General features: G+C 43.8%; 1 protein-coding gene across 2 annotated transcripts in view; it reads left to right on the top strand.

Annotated features, from left to right (window-relative positions):
• The window catches only part of PTDSS1 (phosphatidylserine synthase 1), a 59,341-nt gene extending 56,048 nt beyond the window's left edge, over positions 1-3,293 (top strand). Inside the window, exons 12-13 of one of the 2 annotated variants that reach the window (XM_039866345.1) lie at positions 189-249; positions 2,188-3,293. In XM_039866345.1, the coding sequence (XP_039722279.1) occupies positions 189-249; positions 2,188-2,297 (171 nt within the window). In that variant the 3' untranslated portion in view covers positions 2,298-3,293. Of the gene's footprint in view, positions 1-188; positions 259-2,187 lie in introns of both variants that reach the window. The other variant, XM_039866344.1, reaches the window with a different exon arrangement.
• Positions 3,294-23,424: the final 20,131 nt, after the last annotated feature.

Below are 23,424 nucleotides of genomic sequence, written 5' to 3'. Positions count from 1 at the left end.
TTCTGCATCCCCCGGAGATAGCCTTGGTTTTGTAACTGAGAAACATAAGCATGAGGAAGTTCTGTCACTTGGTGGTGGTGACCCCCCAGACCAGGAGAGGCAGAGACAGAGCTTCTCACTTGTTTGCCTGCCCCCTGCCTCCTGGGGAGTCCTTGAAATTCCATCACTAAGCCTGCCTTTCTCCCTAGACCTACTCAGAGTGTGAAGATGGCACCTACAGTCCAGATATCTCCTGGCCTCACGGGAAAGGTATAAAAGGTATTTCTCTTGTTTGCTGTTTAAGATTTAACTGGGCCCTCTCCATTCTGAGGCCCAATAAGGAAATTTAGGATCAGTATTTCTCTTCTGTATGATGATAAATGTGTATTTTAAAGGGTCTCAAACCTACTCATCACATGGCTCCTGTTACTTATTAAGAAACATTCAAAATGTTTTCAGGATCTGCCCAAAACACTTGTTTTGTAAGAAGAGGCCCCATGGAGTTCTGCCTTTTCTGAGACAGGAAGACGTCTCCAGCACCCCGATGGGAGTGTTCTCCCTCTTGTCTTTTATGAGTGAAAAGGGTTAGGAGGAATTGTGTGCCAGGAGGAAAAACCTTTTAAAGAGGTGTATTGATTTAATCACATTTATTCAAGAGGCAGACCAGTATGAGAGGGATTTCAGTCACGAAGTTAGGGCTACTGACCTTTCAAGGAGCATTTGGGAAAGACTTGGGGCCACCTGGTTATTTTAAATTAGGCACATGGAATAATGACACTGAGGAGGCTCCACTGGACAGCAGTTTCTTGCCAGTTCTTAGGGGCCGATTGGAAGGCTTAACTGAAGGGAGAGAATGAAGACTAACTGAAGGGAGAGAATGAAGACTACGAGGGACCGTGAATTTTAGCTCATAGAGTTGCTCAGAGACACAGTGGGCTTAGGAAGAGAAAAGCACTAGAGTTGTATGTAAGTTGTTCTCCTGAGTTCTGGGGTCAAGCTTTTTAGAGCTCTCCCTGGGAAAATGCTAGCGTACACTCTGCTGAGTTGCCACTCACCCTCTTTGAGATGGTTTCTCCTGAGTCAAGGAGTGGATCAGCAGCCTGTTTCAAAATGCTGATAGAAGTGGGCAGAGGGCTTCCTCAGAGCACCCTGATTCATATCCATCTCTTTACGGATCAGTCCTTGTACTTCCGGGCACTTCTGCATTGAAAAGACTAAAAGAAATAATCAGTGGTAGAGATATATTTCGATGAAAGATAGATAGAATAGTAAAAAAGAAAAGAAAATCTTCAGAGTGATAAAAGAATCTCTTGGACAGTGGAGACCGAAACTGAGAACATTTTTTAGTGACTGTCTTGGGTGGAGGTTTCCTCTGGGGCTGGGGGCTAGATCTGAGTCCACGGTCAGACAACCTCTTGGCTCGGCTGCATAGGCCAGAGTTTGGCCATGTACTTAACCTAAGAACAAAACCAACCTTAGCCTTACACACTTCTAGCTGGAATGCTCACCCCTCCTCCAGCTCCCTGATGCCTGCTGATTGTTCCACACCCAGCCGATAAAGAGGTCTTTCTCTGAGCTCCCAAACAAATGATACGGTAAATGACGTTATCCCTGTAGACTGAACATTTTGAGGGCATGTGACGTCTTCAGTGTGTGGCACCAGCACTGTCTGTCATGAGCAGTCAGGGCCTGATTTGTACAAGTGGCCTCCAGGTCAAATGACAGAGGGCATGTGACTCCTTAATTTTGTAAAGTCAAGCAGCCTTTCCAATTTAAGGATTTAGAAACTATGGTGTGTAGCAGGTCAAGGTGTGGAAACCTAAGTAAGGCATCCTTTGATCGTGAGGGTAGACTTGACATCAGGCTTTCACTGTCACTTCTTTGTGCTTTGATTTCATTTGTACCCTCTCTTCTGGTTCCCATCACCACGACTGTGATGCTTCTTCCACAGTGTGAGTAGAAAAATTCTTCAGGGCCCTCCCAGACTACGCGGAGCCATCGACCTGCATACCCAGGCACCCGCTGCTCTAGTTCAGTGCTGGGGTTTCTGTGCCTCGTCTTAATTTATTAATGAGGCCACTAGGTGGAGCGCAAGTATCAGTGGAAGAGCCTGTCCTTCGCATGCAGGCCTGGGGCGGCTGGACAAGGAGAGTCACGAATCTGAGTGAGCCCACAGTGATGGAGGTGTGTTCTGATTCCTTTGGCCAGGTTCTGAAGACAGCCCACCCAAGCATCCAGGCAACAACGAAAGCCATTCTTCCAGAAGAAGGAATCGACATTCCAAGTCAAAAGTCACCAACGGAGTTGGAAAGAAATGAAAGACCCTGGTTAATCAAAGATGTTCCAGAGAGTGCCTAGAACTGAGAGGGAAGCAGGATCGTTTGGACCTCCCTGCTAGGAGGTTAAAAGATCCAGTGCAAACGGAAGAGGAGAGGCTTTGAGGAGGGGTCATTATGTGAAGGTGTCAGTCTCGTTTCCCACAGACCCAGCCACATCAGGCAGGCAATGCCGGGGTCCTTTGCCATTGTGGGGTCTCTTCTAACGTCAGCACTTGGCATGCAGTCACCAGTAGCAGTACAGTGTGTTCGAAGGAAAAGGTAGCTATTTACTCACAGTTGCCAAAAGCAGCTTTGTGCTTGCGTTTATTGTGGATACATGTTAAACATCTTTATTCGGACAGGCCATTAACTGTACGGTTAATGGACTGGTCACCAGTTTTTTTTCGGGGGGGGATTTTTTTTTTTTTTTAATGAATCTGCCTTTCCATTCGATTGGTTTACATTCAGGCCACTTTTCTGTCTTTATTTCATTGTTGTTATTTGTTTTTAAGTTAGAATGCTTAAAAGCCCTCAGAAGCCACTGCTGAAATAGACTTGGGGAATGCTCCTTTCTCTTCCAGAAAAAGAAAGGGGAGAGCTTTTGTGTTACCTCATCCCCTGTTTAGGACCTTAAGCCACAGTGGCTGTAAACCACTTAGGAAAGCTTAGCTACCCACGTAGGACCCTGGGCTTCAGACAAGAACCTTTTTGGTGCCAACCCGAATGTCATTGTCTAGACCGACCCACAGTGCGCAGGAAACCTGCTCGAGAGGCGGCGCACACCGCGGCTTCTCCCCCAGCCAGGTGCCTTTCACACTTCATTTGTGTTCCTTCCATGGTGTGTTGCTGACATTGTCTTTTAGTCCCGTGTGAGGTGCTGGCGAGTATTTACCTTTCACCCATGCCATGCTCTAGAATGTTTACCCTGATGGTTGGTCAGCTCTGATGGCTCCCTGTTTTAAATAAAACAATTCACATTAAAGCCTGTCAAAGATCTGTCTGTAAAGTGCTCATTTCTCTGCATCTTATCAATATTTTCCACTGTTTGTAAGCATCACTGTACTTTTCAAGTGACTTTAGGATAATATGAATGTGTTTATATAGTAAGAAGAAAAAAAGAAAATAATATGTATTTTCAAGTGTTTACTGACACATGTCCTATTTCTTAAACTTCCCAAATAATCAGTAAGAACTGAGCAAGACAGCCAGTGTTTTTGCCATGGTCATGGTTACATCAACCTGTTGGCAAGTGACTGGTACCCAGCTGATTGGCTTATAGACATAAACTTGCTGAAAACAATCCTTTTGTTCTCTCATTTCACAGAGCGCAAAGATTTCGATGTCTTTTTTCCCTTTAAGGAAGTTATTAACCACATAACTGTCATGTTTTTCTTTTTCTGCAAAAGAATTCTAGGGCGAAGGGGTTAAATGAATCCTGCAAGCTGGGGTCACTTCTGTGTCCTGGGCCTCTGGCAGTCACTTGCTTGAGAGCCTCGCAGAGTTGCTCCAGCAGCTGACGAGTCGCTGGTGGAGAAAGATGAGCACACGCTCCGCTGGCGACAAGGGGCCACAGCGCCGAGCTGTCAGGTGCTGTGCGAGCAGCAGCCCCATCTCCCCGGGGAGCACTGCAGAGAGGCACAGAGGCAGTGCTTTCATAAACCCACTACTTTTGCAACCCACCAGAGAGGCCTTTTAAAAACATAGGCCCGTTACTTTGAAACTCGGTGAGTGTGTGGCGATTCTCCCTGCTTTTTGCTTTCCTGAGCGCTGAGTGCCGTGTACCTCCTGTCCTGTCTGCCTCGACTCACTCCCTGCGCCTGGGCCACTTCTGTGGGAGCGTTTGGCCTCGCCACTTAACACTCCTCCGGTGAATAGCTTGGTCTGGCTGATGAAGCACAGTGCTGTTCTCCCAGGCCAGCAGGGAGGGAGGCACCTGTTCAGCCTGTGGTAACTGACTGTCCTGCGGGATCTGTGAAAAGCGAAGTGCACATGAGACAGTTTTTCCTCTGTGGCTTTGTCCAAAACGGTCAGGAATGTCCTCAGATACTTTCCACACCCTTTCTTGGAGTTTAAACTTTCTTTTCTTTTTCCCCTTTCAGTAAGAGCTCTTGACTGCAGTGGTTTCCAAACCAGTGCGTTCCATGACTGGCCAGTCCCACAGCTGCCATTCCTCCGAGGAGCTATGCTATGGGTTTGGCCTACTTTTCCCACCCATTTCTATGGAAATGGACCTCACGCTGATGAAAAGAGAATACATGAGTCCTCATTTAATATCAGAAATTATTTGGTTGCAAATCATTTTACTTTACCATCACAAACTGCCCTCTTAAAAGACAGCATTATTTTGGATGTAAAGTGCAAAGAACGTTTTATGTATTTTTCTCAGTAGCGTTGCAGTGACTGTTACTTTTCCCTTTTTGTCATTCTTAGTCTTCTCATGGCCTCTCCCTGCCTTCTGTGTCTGTTTTCACCATTCGTAAAAGCCTTGCCCCAACTGCTCCCACAGCAATGCGAGGGCATTTCATTGACCCATTCAGCATTTTGATGACAAAAGACATCCTATAAATGCCAGTCTTATTATCACTAGTACAGCTTCTGTAGTGAGCTCGCGAGTAAAGTACTCATCCAGGAGAAATAAAATAAAATTCTTTACCAAGTACATGAGGTGCGGACCTGTTTGTCTTCCCTCCGAAGCTGCCGCACGGCTGTCTATTCACTCGTCAAGGCTCAGCTCAGCCATTGAGTTGAACCCAGTTTTATTTATATAGTGCACTTGGTCAGGCCCTTACGGGGAGAGGTTGGGCAGAGAAAGGAAGGCCAGACGCAGGGTGGAAAAGAACCACTGGAAATCTGACAAGCGAGCACTTCAAACGCGGGGTTTAACTTTATGCTCTTTAACTTCTGCGTGGTGACTGCTGCAGCATTCCTGGGTTCACCATAATGTTCACTAGGTGGGCTTCATGTGTTACCTTCTTGTTATGAACACTACGGACCAACAGGTAGGCTATTGCAATCTTCAAAACATTCCCTATTTATATGATCGTAATCGAGAAGTAAGGCAAGCCAAGACTTCTGTTTATCATTATTTCATTACGAATCCATCTCTTTCGTGTGTGTCTATCACAAGGGTTAGACGTGAGATTCGCTTCTTCGCAGGGGTCAGCATTAGTAACGGCTCAGACCAATGTGCAGCACTGTCTTGTTGCCAGCCCAACAAGATTTAGATTTTTACAACACTTCGTTTTAGCACATTTTATTCTAAACCTGATGCTGCAACTATCACAGGTGACCTGATGTTACAACTATTACAGATAAAGTTTGCAAAAAAAGTTGAACTTCCGTATTATCTTTGCTGCAATAAATACAGCTTTTTCGTTTTGCTCTCCTGTGAAGGAATTATTTATGGATCTCTACTAAAGAAGGGAAAAAATAGTTGGGCATGAATTTTTTTAGTTTGTGAGAATGCTGAATTGTAAAAATCTTCCTTGTTTCCCAAGTTTACTAAAGAGAGCCTTTAATCCATTTCAGAAGTTCATCTGTGATTTGGTCCACCCTGACATTCCCTTTCTCGCTTCTGTTGGGTGGATTTTGAAGCTGATTGTCCTATGAGAAGATGTTTGTTGTCATAATCTAAAACTATCAAGGATTTGCAACAGGGCCAACAGCTCCAATTCCTCACAGGGCTAAGCTTAGTTTGTGCATTGTGATATTCAGGTTGAAAACTGGTCCCTGTGCAGCACACATGGCTGGCTGGAGGGGTGGGTGACAGGCAAGCTTCCTGCCTGCAGTGCTGGCAACAGGTACTCCTAAGCTCCATATTATTGTCCTCTTGGAGCAGGGAGACTGGTATTGGCAAATCCATCCCCTTGTTATAAACCCAGTGAGGACAGGGACATCATTCAGAAAATACAATGTGTCTGAAAGTTTTGCCTTCATACCTGATGCAGCCAACCGCCCAGCCTCCTTAGCCATTCTGGGCTCATGCTTGCACCTCTTATGCCCCAGGTGTTAACTATTTTTTCTTTGTTATTTGAATGCTCTGAGGGCCTGCGTGTTGCGGGCACGGTATGTTGCGTGATGGCAGGAAGGTTTTCTCTGCCGCGCTTCCTTCCCCTTCACACAGCCTTCCAGGGCCTCAGCAGCCGGTGTTCCGACAGAGGGCGTGGCCCCTTTCTGGATCCTAAGTAAAGGGGACTTGGGGCTTTACAAACCACAGAAAAAGGTTCATTTGCCTTTAAAAGAAAAATAGAGAAATTTGAGACTAAAAAACCAAAATATTGCATTTCATGTCTGAAGTATACACACAATAGACCTAATTATGGCATCGAGTTGCAGGAAGGGTTTATGTGACAATCTGTACAGGAAAATCGGGACTATAAACATTCCCACTCACCTGACAAAGGGCTATTTGGGTTCATTCTCATCAATCCAACTGCATACATTGTGGAGTGATTAGGTGCTGTATTTTACGGGTGTAACCAGGGAAAGGCTTAAGATCTCCAGCTTTCAAAATATTTAAAATCTCCTACCTTCTCTTATCCGGACCAGGAGCATCAGATGAGTTCGCTAGGGCCATTGCTAACAAATCTTCCAGACAAAGGCATTCGGAGCACTAGGAGCCTCCGAAAGAGCTCTGCCTGGGGCTCTTGGAATCCTCTCCCTCCTCCGAGTATTCCTAGCAGCCACACTGGCACTTAGCTGGCTTTTCTGGAGAGCCGATTGCCAGGGTGGCATTACAATTTCCAGGGGAAAGGGCATCCCTGACACAGCTCCCTGACACAGCTCCCCTCCCCATCACGTGTCCAGCACTGTGTGTGTGTGCTTTAATCTGGTGCGGTTGGCCTGTTAACCTCCGTTTTCCAGGGTCTTGAGACTTACGGAGTTAAATACTTGAACCAGAGCACGCAGCCACTAGGGGGCGTCAGATCAACCCAGGGCCTGATGCTCTCTCCACCCCAGGCTCCTTGCCTTGATCCTTGTGCAGGTGTCTTATGCCCCTTTATCAGACTGGAGCCTGCAGGAACCCTCCCGCATCTCACTCCCACCCAGCCTCAGCAAATGCATGATGACGAGTCCTTGGGGCGCCCAAGCCTTTGTCTCCCCTCCCCCTGGAAGGAGACTCGTGTGACTCAGGTCCAGGTGCTCACTTTGTTAGGGATAGCCAAACTCCACGCACTCTCCAGATGTTGGCCCCAGGTGTGATTTGGTTGCTGGGTGGAAGAAATAACTGGTGTCAGCCTTTGGTGTCTCATGCTCCCTTGAAGCAAAGTCCCATCTCTCCATTTGGGTTCTTTTCCTGATGTTTTGACACATCCTGCAAACTGTCGGAAGGCAATTCCTTCAGCCTGTAAAGCTCCCTCTACCCTCAGGAATCTGATTTACGATCTGGCTAGGCCATAAACGTCTGCTCTTCACTTCTGAAAAGTAACAAAGTATGGGAAAGAATGTAAATTATAAATCCTGAATTCCTATGGTCAGCAATAATGTAATGGCTTGAGTTGTTGGTTTTTAAATATGGTATGCATATGGCTTTAATTTCTAAGGGACTGGGTCCCCCCGCCCCAACCACCATACTTCTACGGAGAACAGATAACAGTGAAATGTCCCGCTGAGATAGTGTTTTTCCAAAATAAGAAATAACATTTTTCTGATGACACACTGGCCAAATAGTTTGAAATGCCACTCCGCAGAGAGTGATGGGACAGTGAATGACTGTGACATTTCCACACTCATTAGCCTGCCGATTTAGTTTCGCTCTACTCCAAACCAACCCCTGGCGTTCTCACTTAACAAGCCCCGCCCCCCCATTTTAATTTTTGAGAAGGAAGTTTTCCTGTAAGATTTTTAAAATTCTCTTCCTGTCCCTCTTAGCAGTCAAGGTTCTGCTCACTAACTGGGAACAGACTTTTCTCTGATGCTGAAAGCAGTAAGGACGGCCACAAAGTTACCCTAAAGGCCAGAGAGCAGCCCGGGTTTGAATTTTCATTCCAGTAGTGGGTCAGCATCACGTTTAGATTTCACAAGCTGGGCAGAAGCAGCTTCTTGCTCTGCTAAGGCAGGAAGGAGCCTTTGGTCCCCATGTGAATTCCTGCTGCCTTCTCTGACCACAGAATCCAATGCCTGAGAGTACTGAGCTGGTGTTAGCATTTTTCACTTTAAGCCTAACCTCGCCCAAGTTCAAAATGATGGGTGAAAGCTGAAAAAACACCCAGAGTCTCAAAGTTCCCAAGCTACTGTTATAAGAGCCCAAGTCTGCCAGAGCAGCTATTAAAATTGATAGGATTGTGTTTTCCTTTGTGTGGTCAGCAAGTATGCTGACAGTTGGAGCAGCATGTGTGAGAATATGATGCTTAAAATCACAAACATGTACACCCACAGAAATATATAATCTCACAAACACCTATTTACTCCCACACTCACCCTTCATGTGTTCCTGTCATTTTCTTTGGACCACATTTGATTCACAAAATGCCAGGCTCAGCTCAAGCATGGGACTAGCCAGACCACACAGAGGGCATGGAGGAGAGGCCTGTGGTGCTCAAAAAGGTCCGAGTGGATGTATACATTTTGGCCACCTGCATAATGTCAGCTGCAGGTCCATTCTTCAATACTGTGCCACTGCTAGAAGTTTCTATGTATGTACATCTAAATAATTACAACGGAAAGTGAAGATAAGCCCAAAAATGATGACCACAGAAAATGTGTACATCAACGTGATGGTTAATTTTATGTGTCAATCTGACTGGGTTCGAGGATGCCCAGATGGCTACTAAAACATCATCTCTTGGTGTGTCTGTGAGGGTGTCTGTGATGACGAGGTTAATAGGTAGACTACGGCGCAGATGGCCCACATCCATGACATGTGGTGGACATCATCCAGTCCATTGAGGGCCTACATAGGACAAAAAGGTGGAGGAAAAGCAAATTTGTTCTTTGTTTGAGTTGAGACATCCACCTCTCCTTTCCTTAGACATCATTGCTCCTGGTTCTCGGGCTTTCAAACTCACAGCAGGACTTACACCACTGGCCTCCAAGGCTAAGGTTTTTGGACTTGGTCTGAATTACACCATCAGCTTTCCTGGTTCTCCAGCTTGTATACAGTGGATTGTAGGATTTCTTGGCCTCTGAAACTGCGTGAGCCAATTTCTATAACAACTTGTATATGTAGGGGATATAAATATATAACAACACGGGTTATATGTGTGCAGGTCCACTTACACATGGACTTTTGCAATAAATACATGTATTTTCCTAATTTTCTTAACATTTCTTTTCTCTAGCTTACTTTGTCTACTTTGTCATAAAAATACATTATATAATGCATGTAACATAGAAAGTACAAATGTATAATACATATAACATATAAAAATGGACTTTTTGTTACCAAAAGGCTTCTGATTGATAGTAGGTTATTGGTAGTTAAGTTTTGGGGGAGTCAACAGTTACCTGTGGATTTTCAACTGCATAAGGATTTAGCACACCTAACTCCTGCATGTTATCTATAGATCTATCTATCTATCTATTCACATAGATAGATAGATCTATAGATATCTCCTGTTGGTTCTTTTTCTCCAGAGAATCTTGACTAATACCGCCAGCTTTGTATTTAGACTAAGGTTTATAAGTTATACTTATAAAGGGAAATGACAAAATCGGAGTTCTTGAGAAGTGAATGCTCCAAAATGTGATTGTTGACATGTAAATTGACTTGTATTGTCATTGGTTTTTCAGACACCATTGCTGTGAACTGCAGAATCACCTTTTAAGTTTAGAACAATGGCGTAAACACAACTTCTAGTAGGCTGCTGCAGAGTTGGCCAGTATCATGAAATCAGCCCAAATGGGTATTAATGGAGTCAACCCAAGAACAAAAACAAAAGTCTAATCATACGCTGGACAAGAATCCCACTTGTTCTATTCCAACCCTTCATTAAAATTGTTTTGTTTTGTAGTTAGTGGCATCTTGTTTAAAAAAATCTAATATCCAGCTGCTCAGGCTAGAACAAGGAAAAAGAATTTTAGGTAAACTAACACTGAGGCTAGCCATGTGCCAGCCACCATTCTTGCTGCCTTCAAGGGATTATTTGATTTATTCCTGAAAAGATCCTCATTGGTGTTGCCCCCACATCACAGGTGGGGAAATGAGAAATTTTAAAAAGTTGAAGACTCGGGTACTCTAATTCCAGAATGCAATTTTATTTTGATCCCTCTGACAGAGGCAGTATCATAAGAACTTTGGCTCAGGTGCCAGAATTCCCTAGTTCAGATCTTGCCCCCACCTCTTACAAGCTATATGACTTGGGGCAAGCTATTTCATTTCTGTGCCTCAGTTTCCTCCTCATTGACATAGGAATGATAATACCCACTTTATAGTGTTGCTGAGATTTAATAAATTTATTCTTTTAAAAGCATCAGTGTCTAGCCTGTCATAAGTGCTCAATAAATATACACTATTGTCATTATAATGCTGACTGCCTCTTTGGAGGGAGGGGCCTATTAGGGGGGTGATTGCCATTAACTAACTAGGGGCTAGTGAGGACCTGAACCAGGGCAGCCTTCGGATTGATGGGCTGGAAGGGCCTTATAGAGAGAAGCAGTGGGGATGGATGCCCATGAGAGAGGAGTCCAGGATCGAGCCCACACTTCTTGGCATCTCATGTATCAGCTTGGTCTGACCCAGCCATGTGTCCAGCATCAGGCCTTGCTTTTTCCCTGCACCCCCACCCTCTCATGCCCCCCGCTTATATTTAGCACTGTGGAGGCCCTGGCTGGTCGCCATGACCCACCACACTTTCAGGCTCCTTGGCATCTTTGGCATGACTGGAACGTCTGCCCCTGGCATTCTGCTGGGTGAGCTTCACTCATCCTGCAAATCTCAGCTCAAACGCTCCATGCTCTGTGAAACTCCCTGATCTCTGATGTGCATGGATGTGCTCCTTCCCTTGTGTGCTGCAACCACCTCTTGTATAGCAGTTACATCTTGGGTGTCCTCAACTCAGCCCACGCTCTTTGAAGTGTTCATTTCCAACACCTAGCCCACAGCAGGTGGTCAGAAATTGCTCTTTGAATGAGCATATAAGGTTATTTTGTCCTGTTTTAACATTCCAAAGGGTTTGAGGCATAAGACGTGCAAGGCAGTTCCTCTGAGATGGCAGCTCTGGCTCTATTTATTATTTTTTTACCTTTGTAAGAAACCATCGGACAGCCTCACCAGCATTTGGCAGTGTCAGCGTTCTGGATTTTGGTCATTGTAATAGGTGTGTAGTAGTAGCTCATTGATGTTTCAATTTGTATTCCCCTGATGACATATGATGTGGAGCTGCCTCTACTTCCTCAGCTGGCACTTTTAACTGCCATTGGTTCCATGTCCTGGCATTTCAGAGGGGCTGCCTTGCGTGCTACTTTTCTGTTATGCCTTCACCAATGGTGGAAATTGATAGTGACCTTTTGGAGTGTTAATCATAAAATTATTTTCAAGTCCCTTAAACATCTGTTCTTTGAAGGAGATGACTGAGGACCACTTCTTGATTCTCAGCATCAGGGCTGGGACAGTGTCAGAGGCATCCACTCTCCTCCCTCTGGTGCCTGCTTCGATAATGCCACAGCCGCGAGAATGCTCCAGTTTTCTCCCTTGGATTCATGGTTGTAACTCAGAACTCCAGATGTGGAGCCTTCCATTTGGGGTTCACAATTTTAGAGGTCCTTTCTAAGAAAAATAATATAAAAACACTTATTCTTGAAATTTGATAAAAGCAAATGCCATGTGATTCCCGATGCTAGGGGTCCTCCAGAGGCTTGGAAGAGGCTGAGGCTGGTGAAGAGGACTTGAAAGCATCATCTTCATCAACTTCACAGTAGATCTGCCTCTTCTGGAACCAGTACAACTTACTTCACTTGCTGGGGCCTCAAACAAGTCACACCTCGGATGCTTTCAATTAATTGCACAAACCCTGAGATGCCATTACCAGCAGGAAGTGTAGCCTGTCCCCCTCCAGACCTGTTTCCACCCCACCCAAGTTCTCTAAGAACATTAGGGATCCGTTCTATGCGCTGAAGTAGCCCCATCAGCCCTAGAGCATTATGATTCAGGTGCTCGACCAGCTGTCCGCTCTGCCATGGCACTTTGTGTCAGTCCCCATGCCACAGCAGTCGTGTCCCAGCATGGGCAGCCAGGTAGAAACATGCCTAAAGTCATTCCCACAGCATAACACTGTGCCAGGAAGGTATCTATTGGACATTCAAGCCTTAAACACAGTCTGCTCCAGACCCAGCTCTCGGCCCTGGCGGAGCCCAGTTCACCAGTCAGGCACCTTCTTCCTTCGCAATGAGTCCTTCCTTGGGGCCTCAGTATCCATCACCTCCAGGGCTAAGCTAATCCATCCGGGATAGTCCTATAAGCCCCGCACCAGCAGGAAAGAGTGATGCTCTCAGCCCTGCCCTGCCCTTTGGCTTCCACGGCTCTGTCACCCCCTGCCTGGAAGAGCTTGCAAGTGGGGATATTGCAAGTGGGTGCCTGGCCAGGTCACAGAGGCAGAAGGCCCTCTGTTTCCATTTTCTGTTTCTTTTTCCATAAGGAGCTAGCTGGATCTGTTTCATCGGGTCTGACAGTTTACAAAGGCAATCCTGCTCCCACATAAGCTGGTTCCTTCTTGGGAAGACTCACAGCCCCTCTGTTTTTCAGATGGTAACAGCAGTGTTCACGGGGGGTCTTTCTGGAGCCATAGCATCTGGGCTGCCAGGGGCTGCGTCTGCTGTGTGTCTAGGGAAGATGTTCTTTCTGTATCTGGCAAGGCCTGTTACTGTTTTAATGAAAAAAAGAGCCCCAAAGGAAAGGCACTTCCATTGGTGGTTTTCCCCAAACTGAAATGATTACCTTTCATCCTGCTAACTTTATCCTGCTGTGGCCAGTTTAGTTTGAGGAACTATTTTTGCTTTGAGTGCAAATGTTCTTCCCTCTCACATCTGCTCACCACAAGCAATGACAGACCATTGAGTAAAACATTTTATCCCCTGAATAAAGCACGTATGTACTTTTAAAAAATGTGTTTCCTCAAGAAAGCCACCCCCCTGTGCAACATCCGCTGTTACCAGGCAAGCGTTTATGTGAATCTGATTTCTCTCTGGGGTTAACTGAGCCCAAAATGAATCACTCACTCAGCTGCAGGGAGAGGCCAGCCTGCCATTCTGCAAGATTACAAGCCCGTAGTCAGCCTACTGGTCTCTTCTGCTGATTGAAGCCAGAAGACTGGACTGTACTAAAACATGGCCGAGGAAATGACACAAAATAGCACATTTTCACCTCCTTTCTGATTCAAAGAGAGTTGCTCCCAGATGATGTCTCTGCAGTCCAGCGTCTGACTCCCAAACCATTCAAGGAGGTTGTGGCCTCCATGGCAAAGAGCCCGCATGACATAATCTTCACCCTGTAGCACACACATTCAGGCAGAGGAAACAAGGAGACAATGTCGCATTTTGAGAGGGACATTGACAAATTGGAGCATTGTCAGAGAATGACCAACATCAGGAGATTCTGGAGAACATGTGGTCTGAGGAGAGAAGTCTGAAAAAACGGGAATATTGAGATGACCTATAAAAGAGAAGACAAGGGGCACGTTGATAACCGATTTGGGAAGGGAGTGTAGTATAGCAGAACAGAGGTGCATTTGTGCTCAAATCTCTGCTCTAGTACTTCTAGGCTGTGTGGCTTTGGTCGAATTTCTTAACATATCTTAGCTTCGGGGCCCTTTAGGTAACCTCCCTGTTTAGTGGGGTTACTGTGGCGTTCCTAGATCTGAGCTGGTGGTCAGTGTGCGCTTCTCTCCCCTTTCTCTGTGTGAAGAAGGGCCATCGTGGCGATGAGAAAGGCGATCTGTTTGATGTAGATCAAGGGAGAAACGGGGACCACTGGGAGAATTTCCCTGAGGGAGATGGATTTGGCTGAGGAACAGTGGGAGCTGTGTGGTCATCAAAATCTGGAAAACAAAAGAACTGGTTCAGCTGCCTTTAAATTGAGAGAACTATCACAGATTCTATAGAAGAGATCTCTGCTTCAGGGGGGAGATGGGATTTGATGATCCCTGGATCTCTCCCACTCTGAGATCCCATGATTTGGACTCAGCTAGATGGTTTATTGTTCTATCCCATTCATAGTCAAGTCATATATATTCAATTCTCATTAATTTATATTGAAGAGATCCTAATGTGGACTTATTTAAAATTACTCTTCGGCCATTACCTATGTATGAGTTCTCTCTTTCCTACTTCAAGGACCCATTATAGCCTAGTTCAAGGATTCGTCCTCAGTGGGCACTTAATAAATGTTGATGGACTGGTAAGAGCGGTATATGTGGTCTAGTAACTACACGTTCACATTCTGGACTCGCATAGGCATGTGTCCCAAATTCGTTTCTAGTTCTTGGCCATGTGACCTTGAGGAAGTTACTATCTGGGCCTTCATTTCCTCATCTGCAAAATAGAGATAGCGATGATAGCTTTACGAGATTAAATGAACAGGATTTTTTAAATCCTCAGTAAAATAGTAAGTGTACAATAAATGTCAAATATCATTATTTTAGTAGTTTCTGTCAGAGTGACAGTTTACATAATAAGAGGCTTAGGGATAACATGGTTCTTCCTGTACCTACTTATTCAAAAATATTTTCTCTTAAACAGTGTTCTTGGTGATCATGCCTCAAAGCTTACTAAGTTTGTTATCCTAGTTTCTTCAGCATTCATGATTGGGGCAAAGAGGAATAAACTGGACATAAAGAAGAATAGAGACATTGAAGTGGGGGTGATGTAGCCTTGGCCAGGAAATCTATGACAAGGCCAGAGCTAGTCTACCGCCTCATGAGGAACATCTGACATGCAGTCAGCTCATGTGGGAGAGACCAGGAGGACTTCCAGCTGTGGCCACTTGGGAAATGGCCCTGCCTCTGGTTGTTGTGTTCTGCAGAAGAGGGAATGTCCAATGGGCAGGCTCTGGGGTCCCGTGAGAATCCCTAGACAGAGCCTGAACCCCGGTTAGTGCCAGCATGTGCCATGGCCTGGACTTAAAGATACTTGACCAGGAAGGGAAGAAAGGAGAGAAGAAAGGAAGGGGAGGAGAATGAAGTAGACAAGCTTTTTAAAAAAGTTTTTTAATTGTTGTAAAAACAAATAAACAAACAAAATGCATAACATAAAATTTACTATCTTAATCATTTTAAGTGTAAAGTTTTGTATAACAGATCTCCAAAACTTTTTCATCTTGGAAAATTAAAACTCATTAAACAAGTCCCCATTACCCCTTTCCTCTAGCTCCTGAACCACCATTCTGCTTTATGTTTTTATGAGATTAATTAATTTAGATACCTCATATAAATGGAATCATACAGTATTTTTTTTGTGACTGATTATTTCAATTAGCATAATGTACTCAAGATTCATTCATGTTGTAGCATGTGATAGGATTTCTTCCTTTTTAAGGGTGAATATTATTTTATTGTGTGTCTGTGTGTGTATCACATTTTGTTTATCCATTCGTCCATTGATGGAAACACTTGGGTTGCTATTGTTAATAATGCTGCTATGAACACAGGTGTACAGATATAGACATGTTTTTACAGGGATACAGAAGTTAAGAGTTTGGAAAGATGGAAGGAGAGATTTGGGAAAATATATTTGGAGAGACAAAGAAGCAAGTTAAAAGCAATTCACGACCAAAAATGGCAGTTTTGAAAGGAGACCAATGAACAGTGGACAGAAAAAGTTGTTAGTCATGGACTGTTGAGTCGTAAAGAACAAAACCCACTCAAACTTGCTCAAAAGAAGAGAGGAGTTTATTATAAGAACACAGAGTTGGGTGTCTCATGGTACCCAAGGTGAGGCCTCAGGAAAGACTAGAAACAGAAACTGGAGTCAAGAACCAAAGGCCCTCTCTTCATCCCTACGGAACCCACGTTCATTCTGTCAACAGCAGGCACTGCTGTTCTAGGCTTTGTGAATACAACTGTAAATAAAACAGACTTTATACTGGGAAAGATGAGTGAAAAACAATTAAACAAACAAGAAATTCCAAATTCCATAAATTGTGTGAAGGAAAAAGCAAGCCCTGTAAGAAAGAACACAATAGGGGCAGGATTGGGGTGGGGCCCAACTTTGCTCCAGATGATCATTGACTGCTCCTCTGAGGAGGCCACGCTGAAGCTGCATTGATGTGACAGCCACATTAAATTCAAGGCAAAGAGGACAGCGTGTTATAAAAGTGAGAGAAGATCATGAGCCTGGAGGGAGGTGAGTGATGAGGAGTGTAGCAGATGGAAAGAAGTATAAGAGCAGGCACCAGAACACACAGAGCCTTATTGATCACGGAATGGATTTTTTTCTAGCACAAAAGAAACCCATTCACAAATTTTAAACTAGGGAGTGACATTATGAGAGTTACATTTCTAAAAGTTCCTTATGGCAGTCAGGTGGAGAGTGGATCGGAGCAGGGGAAGGATGGGGATATAAGATTCTTACGGACAGTGGTTTAGGCCACAGGGGTGGTAGAGAGAAAGCCAGACTCAAGACATACTTGAGGAGCATGAATGTTCATAACAGCGCTATTCATAATAGTTAAAAGGTGAAAATGACCCAAATGCCTGTCAATTGACAAATAGATAAACAAAGGTGGTATATCCATACAGTGGAATATTATTCAGCCATAAAAAGGAATGAAGTACTGATATATGTTACAATGTGGATAAATCTGAAAAACATGCTAAATGAAAGCCAATCACAAGAAGCCGCGAATTTATGATTCTATCACATAAAAGTCCAGAGTAGGAAAATCTATAGAGATATAAAATAAATCAGTGATTGCCTTTGACTGGAGGTAAGGGGTGATGGGAGGAGAGGTGATAGCTAAATGTGGCAGCGGGTCGGGGGGCGGATATTGAAGTGATGAAAATGTTCTAAAATTGACCACGATGACGGTTGCATGTTTCTGTGAATGTACTAAAAACCATTGGATTGTGTACTTTAAATGGGTGAATTGTGTAGTATCTGAATGATAGCTTAATAAAGCTGTTAAAAAAATAACTGCTACTTGGGAGGCAGAACTGATAGGATCTCCTGCTGGCTTGCAGGAGGAGGGTACAGCTGCTCATCTCTATTTGCTCTGTTTCTGCTTCATTCCCTTTCCTCTTTATGGCCAGGCTTTCTCTGTACACAAGGAGAAAGTGGCTATTCTGGGGCTTACTCTACGTTCTATCCAGCCCCAGTGCCAAACAATAGAAATCTCTGTAACCCAGTTTCAAATCCCCTGGATGGAGCCTTGTTTGCTCAGCATGGGTTAGTGCCAGGGAAGCAGGGCTGCCTGGTCCTTTAACCAGGCCCACCCCTTACCAGGGCTGTGTAGGATGAGCAATTCCTATCCTCAGAAGTAATAGGAGTCTGCTTTCAGAATTTTCAGACAGAACCAACATATAATGAGCATCTTCGATGTGCTACATACACGGTCAACTGCTTTCACGTCCCTAATCCTATTTGATCCCTTATCTGTACTGTTTGAAAACATGTGCTGACTAAAGAAAACATACTCAATTGAGTTCAATTTGTGGTGTATGCATAATGTCACAGCGAAACTACAACTGGTAAAATCGTCTACCCCAGTTTAGGAAAAAGTCTCCTTGAAATGGGATTACCAGCTACAGTATCTGGTTACCAGAGGGAGGTGTTTTCAGTTCACCTAAACACAGGGGTTAGGGTTCCTCTTGGCTAGTGAGCTGCTTTAGCTAACAAAGAGATGTTTCTGAAAAATGCTTTAAAACCAGTCTAGTGGGAAGCGAATGTGTTACAAAAATGATTTGGTTCTTAAACATTAGTAATCTATGAATTCTCTATTTAAAAATCCTCCCTGGCCTGTACTATCTGATATTAACTCTTTAGAAAGAATGATTGCTAATGCCACAGGCTGAAGGTGGGGAGCGAGACACAAGGAAAATCCATATTCTTTAACTTAATCCATGTTTGTGGAGTAGGCAGAACCAAATCCAAACCATATTTTCCAAAAAGATTTCCCTAGTTCTTAACTTCATGTGTATTATATAAGAAATCTAATCCACATGTTTCTTACTCATTTACACATAACTCATCAAAGTGTTTCCTCTGAAGAAATATTTGATGTCCAAGAAGACTTTAGAGACTTCCTCTTTTTAACAAGCCTTTGTTCTTAGAAATAAAGAAGCCTGCCGAAGTTGTATATGCAAAGAATAAATGAACTTGAACTTCAGAAAAGTTAAACTTTGGTTTAAGTAGGTTCTGTCTTTGGAAGAAACAACTTTAGAAATGAGCTCTTTTTCTTTAAGAAAATTTTTAGGATGCTTGTGTTTTCATGCCAAAATGATTTGCTCTTCAGCTGCTGGGGAGAACCATTGGTTGATAAAGTCCACCTCCTTAAGGTATTGTGGTCTTCAACTTTTTAGTTAGAAGAGACCTAATTTTGACCTATATCTGATAATTTGTGTCAAATTCTGCCCAGTGGAAGATACATTCTTTTGAGAATCCAGCACGTGTCTTGGAGAAAACAAAATTCCTTATGAAAGCAGTGTCATGGAACCATAGGACCACCTCCCGCCCCTCCCATAAGAATCATGCCAACCCATCTCATAGAAAGTGCACTCATAACCTCTTCCATCCCCCAATTCCAAAATGTCTTCCTTAATCTGTTAACATTTCTTTTTATCCTTCATTCATGTCACATTTTATTCATATCTCCTCACATGGCTGCATCATGGGCTCTGAAGGATGGGAAGAAGCAGAAGACGCTGCTCCTGCTTCTTCATTTCACTGGGAGAAAAAGCTACCTAAATGAGAAGTTTATCAGATGTGTGTTTTGGTGGGCATTCCAAAACTTCCATGAAGAGAAGGATGGTCAAGGACAGCAGAGCAGGAAAATTTCCCCAGAGCCAGTGGGCCCTGGGGACTGGGAACAACAGCCTGAAAACAGAAGTGTCAAAACCCAGATGAAGACACGAGGTCCTCTGGGCTGGTATCAACTGGACACTTCTTCAAATTGGTGTATTAAAAAAATTTGCCTGATGTTTATTTGGAAGAGATACTTGATGTTTATGTGGAAAAGATCTATTTTAGCTCTCCTCGTGGTCTGTTCTGGAACAATTGCCTTGCTGGAATGACATGAGATATGGGCAAATATTTGGCTTGGTGCCCAGAGAAAAGGAATGGGCCAAAAAAGAGAAAATAGGGTTTACAGAACCAGCATTTGCTTATTTTGTCCTATGTTCTCAGCTAGTGCTGGGTGTCTTACAGGCACATTCTCATTTATTCTCTGTAACAGCACTACAAGGTAAGCGTCGCGATTCCATTTAATAGATGAGGAAGGAGATACATAGAGGCAAACATATTGCCCATGAGCAGCTAATAAAGGGTGAAACTTGGATAGAAACCCAATATGGGGTTAAGATGTCTGTCAGGGGAGTGAAGATTAGAGTTGGAGAGAGCAGTGAGGAACCACTGAGAACCTGGAGATAAAAGGAAGAAGCGGTGAGCTAAAAACAGGGCATCTGAGCAAGACAATGGGCAAAGAAAGAAGAGGCTTTAGTGAGTCTTCCACATGTGAAGGTCAGGAGTGGAGGGAGAGGAAAAGAAGTTTCTGATTCTGAGAAAACATGGGTGACATTGAATCCTGGATGTCAAGTGAGGGCATGGGAAAGATGCTGAGTCTGTTGTGTTTGAGATTCTGGAAGAAGTGTGGTCTAGGCTTCTGACTGTGTTGTAGAATGGTCAGTGCTGAACTGGAGAGCTAGCCTCATACTGAGGTACTGAAGGCCATGGATTGGACCGCCAGGCAAGGACCACCCTGTGTTCCTCACAATACAATATCAGTGATTCTCAGTGAGGCTCTGCTTCCTCTGAGGCAAAGCACTGGAAAATAAAGGGGATCCTTCTGATTGACTCAGAGACTGGAGGATGCTACTGGTCTTCATTAGGCATACAAGGTGTATAGGAATATGAGATGTCCTATAACACATTGGACAGTTATAAACAATGAAAAAACTCTAGGGTACTCCTGATTTCTAAATATCTTATTGGACATTCATTTAGGTGAAAAATCTATATATAAGTCTCTGAACCTAGAATCTAATTATAGTTTCTTTGTATATATATATTTTACTCCATTTAAATTTATACTTAGTTTCACAAGAATGTAACCATATAAATAAAAAAAATCATACTTTGTTTTGTTGGAACTTGACTGAGTTGTTTCATTTCAGAAAATCACATCTCTGATAGCACTATCACTCCTAGAATCTGAGCTGTTACTTTGCATTAAAAGCTAACCATTAATGGTGCATTCAAGCATTTGATCATTTTGTCTTCAAGCACACATGTCTAACCATTGATTGAAATACATTTTTAACTATAGATTCCTTTCCTTTATCTTTTATGTTACAGTTAGGCCATTATATTGATTTTTTTTTTAAATTATGCATGTAGTTGAGTTATAGTATGTATAACTTCTATTTCAGGAGAGTAAAGAGGGTGTTATAAATTAATCATTATAAGGAGGAATTGAGACTAATGTGATTGAGAACCACTGGCTCTAGACCAGCACCCTCCAACAGAAATGTAATACAAGCCACAAAAATTGTGTTTTCTAGTAGCCTCCTTAAACAAAATATAAAGGATGAAATATTGTGCATCCTTGAAAAGGAAAAAAATCCTGTCACATGCTACAGCATGGGTGAATCTCGACATTATGCTAAGTAAAATAAGCTAGTCACAAAAAGACAAATACTATTAATTTCACTTAATATAAGTCATGTAAAGTAGTCAAATTCTTAGAAACATAAAGTAGAAGGGTGGCTGCCAAATACTGGTGGGAGAAGGAGAAAGGGGGCTGTTATTTGATGGGTAAAGAATTTCAGATTCGCAAGTTGGAAAAATTCTGGAGATCCGTTTGTATCATACAATGCGAATATCCTTAACACCGCTAAACTGTACACTTAAAAATGGTTAAGATGATAACTTTTGTTGTGTGTCTTTTTACCAAAATAAAAAAATTAAAAGGCACAGATACAATTAATTTTAATAGTATATGTTTAATCTAACATATCCAAAATGCCCTCATTTCAACATATAATCAATTTATAAAAACTATCGATGACATCATATTTTCTTTTTCTTATAGATTTTTTAAATCTGTGTGTATTTCATTCCTAAAGCACCTATCAACCCAAACTAGCCACTTTTCTATTGTTCAATAGCCACACGTAGTTAGTGATCACCGTGTTGGACAGCTAAGTTCCAGATAAGAGCTAACATTTGTTGAGCAGACATTCAGTGCCAGGCACTACTGTGAATCCTTCACATAGAATGACTCATTTAACCCTCATAATGACCTTATGAGATAGGCACAATTACTGTCCCGTTTCACATGAGGAACTGAAGCTCAGAGAGCTCGAGTAGCTTGCCTGAGGTCACGCACAGTTGTGTCACCTAGTGGAAAGCTGAACCCAGGCATTCTGGCTCCAGAGCCCTGCCTTAACCACTGTGCCATGGGCGCCTGTGTAGGCCTTCCCCTAGGACTCCTTTTCTGGCCGACTGGGATTCTGCACAGCCCTGGTGGCCTTGCAGCAGCAGGAGCCTGGCTGACCCACCAGGGAGCCGGTTAGGCTTATGTCTGCCTGCCATTCCTGAGAAGCGTGGCAGAGGCACTGGCTTGCCCTTCTAAGAAGCAGAAAGAAACCTGGGCTTGCTTCACAACTCCCTTCAGTGTTCTCTGCTCATCTCTGTATTTCCATTAGGAGAGGTAGTGGGTCTGGGCAAATCAAGACAAAACACAGATGAGATAGAAAGATTGTCCCAACTTGCCACCAGACCTTGTTAGCGAATTGTCTGCATTCCAATAACTTTTTATCCTGTGTGCTCCCTAATAAAAACAGATTTCTTCCTTTCCTAGGACTCCCTCAAGATTATACTGGCAACTTCCTCATTAATTATCAAATTACGCTTTGTTACATAATGACTACATTTTCTTCCTACCTAGGCACCTCCCCTCATGTAAACTAATATGCTTTTAACTTGCTTCATTTCAACGCCTCTGTGGAAGCTACTAATGAGCTGACTCCTTGCTCAGCTGATCTCTCAGCCCTTCCCTGTGCTCTCTGTTAAAGACCAATTTAGCTCTTGCGGTACGGGAGAGGGGAAGCCTCGCCCTTCAAATCGAACGCCTGGCCAGAGCCTTCTTCAGGGATATGTATACTTAAACCCACGACCTTGAGTCATAGCCCCCATGAAAGTGAGACTCCACTTGCTGCTTCCAGAAGCATGAAAATTGCCCCAGAGTGTGGCCACTGGAGAGAAACAGCCTCCTGGTTTGGACTGGGCAGCTTAATGAGTCAGGTAATTATACACAGATTCCCTTCACAGGGTCCTCTTAATTATTATTTAATAAAGAGATGATTCCAGGCTGTGACCTGCAAGGCTGGCGGCGTTATAACCACAGAGCTGGAGAAGTGCCTTCTTCCAACTATCCTCTTCTGCAGGGAGACAGGGCATGTTGAAAGGACCCCTCTACCTTGCTTTTGGAGAATATCATGTGCCAAGCAACTCCTCTTCCTGGCACTGTCTTCTCTGGGGTGTCAGATGGGTCACTTCACTGGAGTGCTGTGAATCAGGTCAGTCTGTTCCTCTGATTACTTCTGATCTCATTCTGTTGGCCCAGCTGCCTCCTGAAGGCTGCCCACTCATGCCAGGGCCACTGGGAGCAGGAAGAGCTGACAGCTCGCATCATGAGCCTGGCTCCATTCTAAGTGCTCTCGATGCCTGTCTCCTTACATTTTTACATAGATATTATCATCTTTCCTTCCCATTTTACATATCAGGAAACCGAGGCTCATGGGGGTTATGTGCATTGCCCAAGGCCACACAATTAACTTAATGGGGAGAGCTGGGATTTGAACTAACACCTCTCTGACTCCAGAGCCTAGGATATCACACTGCTAGGGGTTAGCTGACCAGGGAGGGAATTATTTGGACTATGGTAGATTATCTAAGGACATCCATTTTCATCAATGTTGATGGTATATCATGCTCTTGGCCCCTGACCAGGGACACACAGTAATTACGACTTCCCTTCCGT

Source organism: Pteropus medius, unplaced genomic scaffold (genome assembly GCF_902729225.1).
Source record: "Pteropus medius unplaced genomic scaffold, Ma_sr-lr_union100, whole genome shotgun sequence".
NCBI classification, from domain to species: domain Eukaryota; kingdom Metazoa; phylum Chordata; class Mammalia; order Chiroptera; family Pteropodidae; genus Pteropus; species Pteropus medius.
The sequence above is the reverse complement of the archived record's forward strand: the minus strand, read 5'-3'. Positions and strand labels throughout refer to the sequence as shown.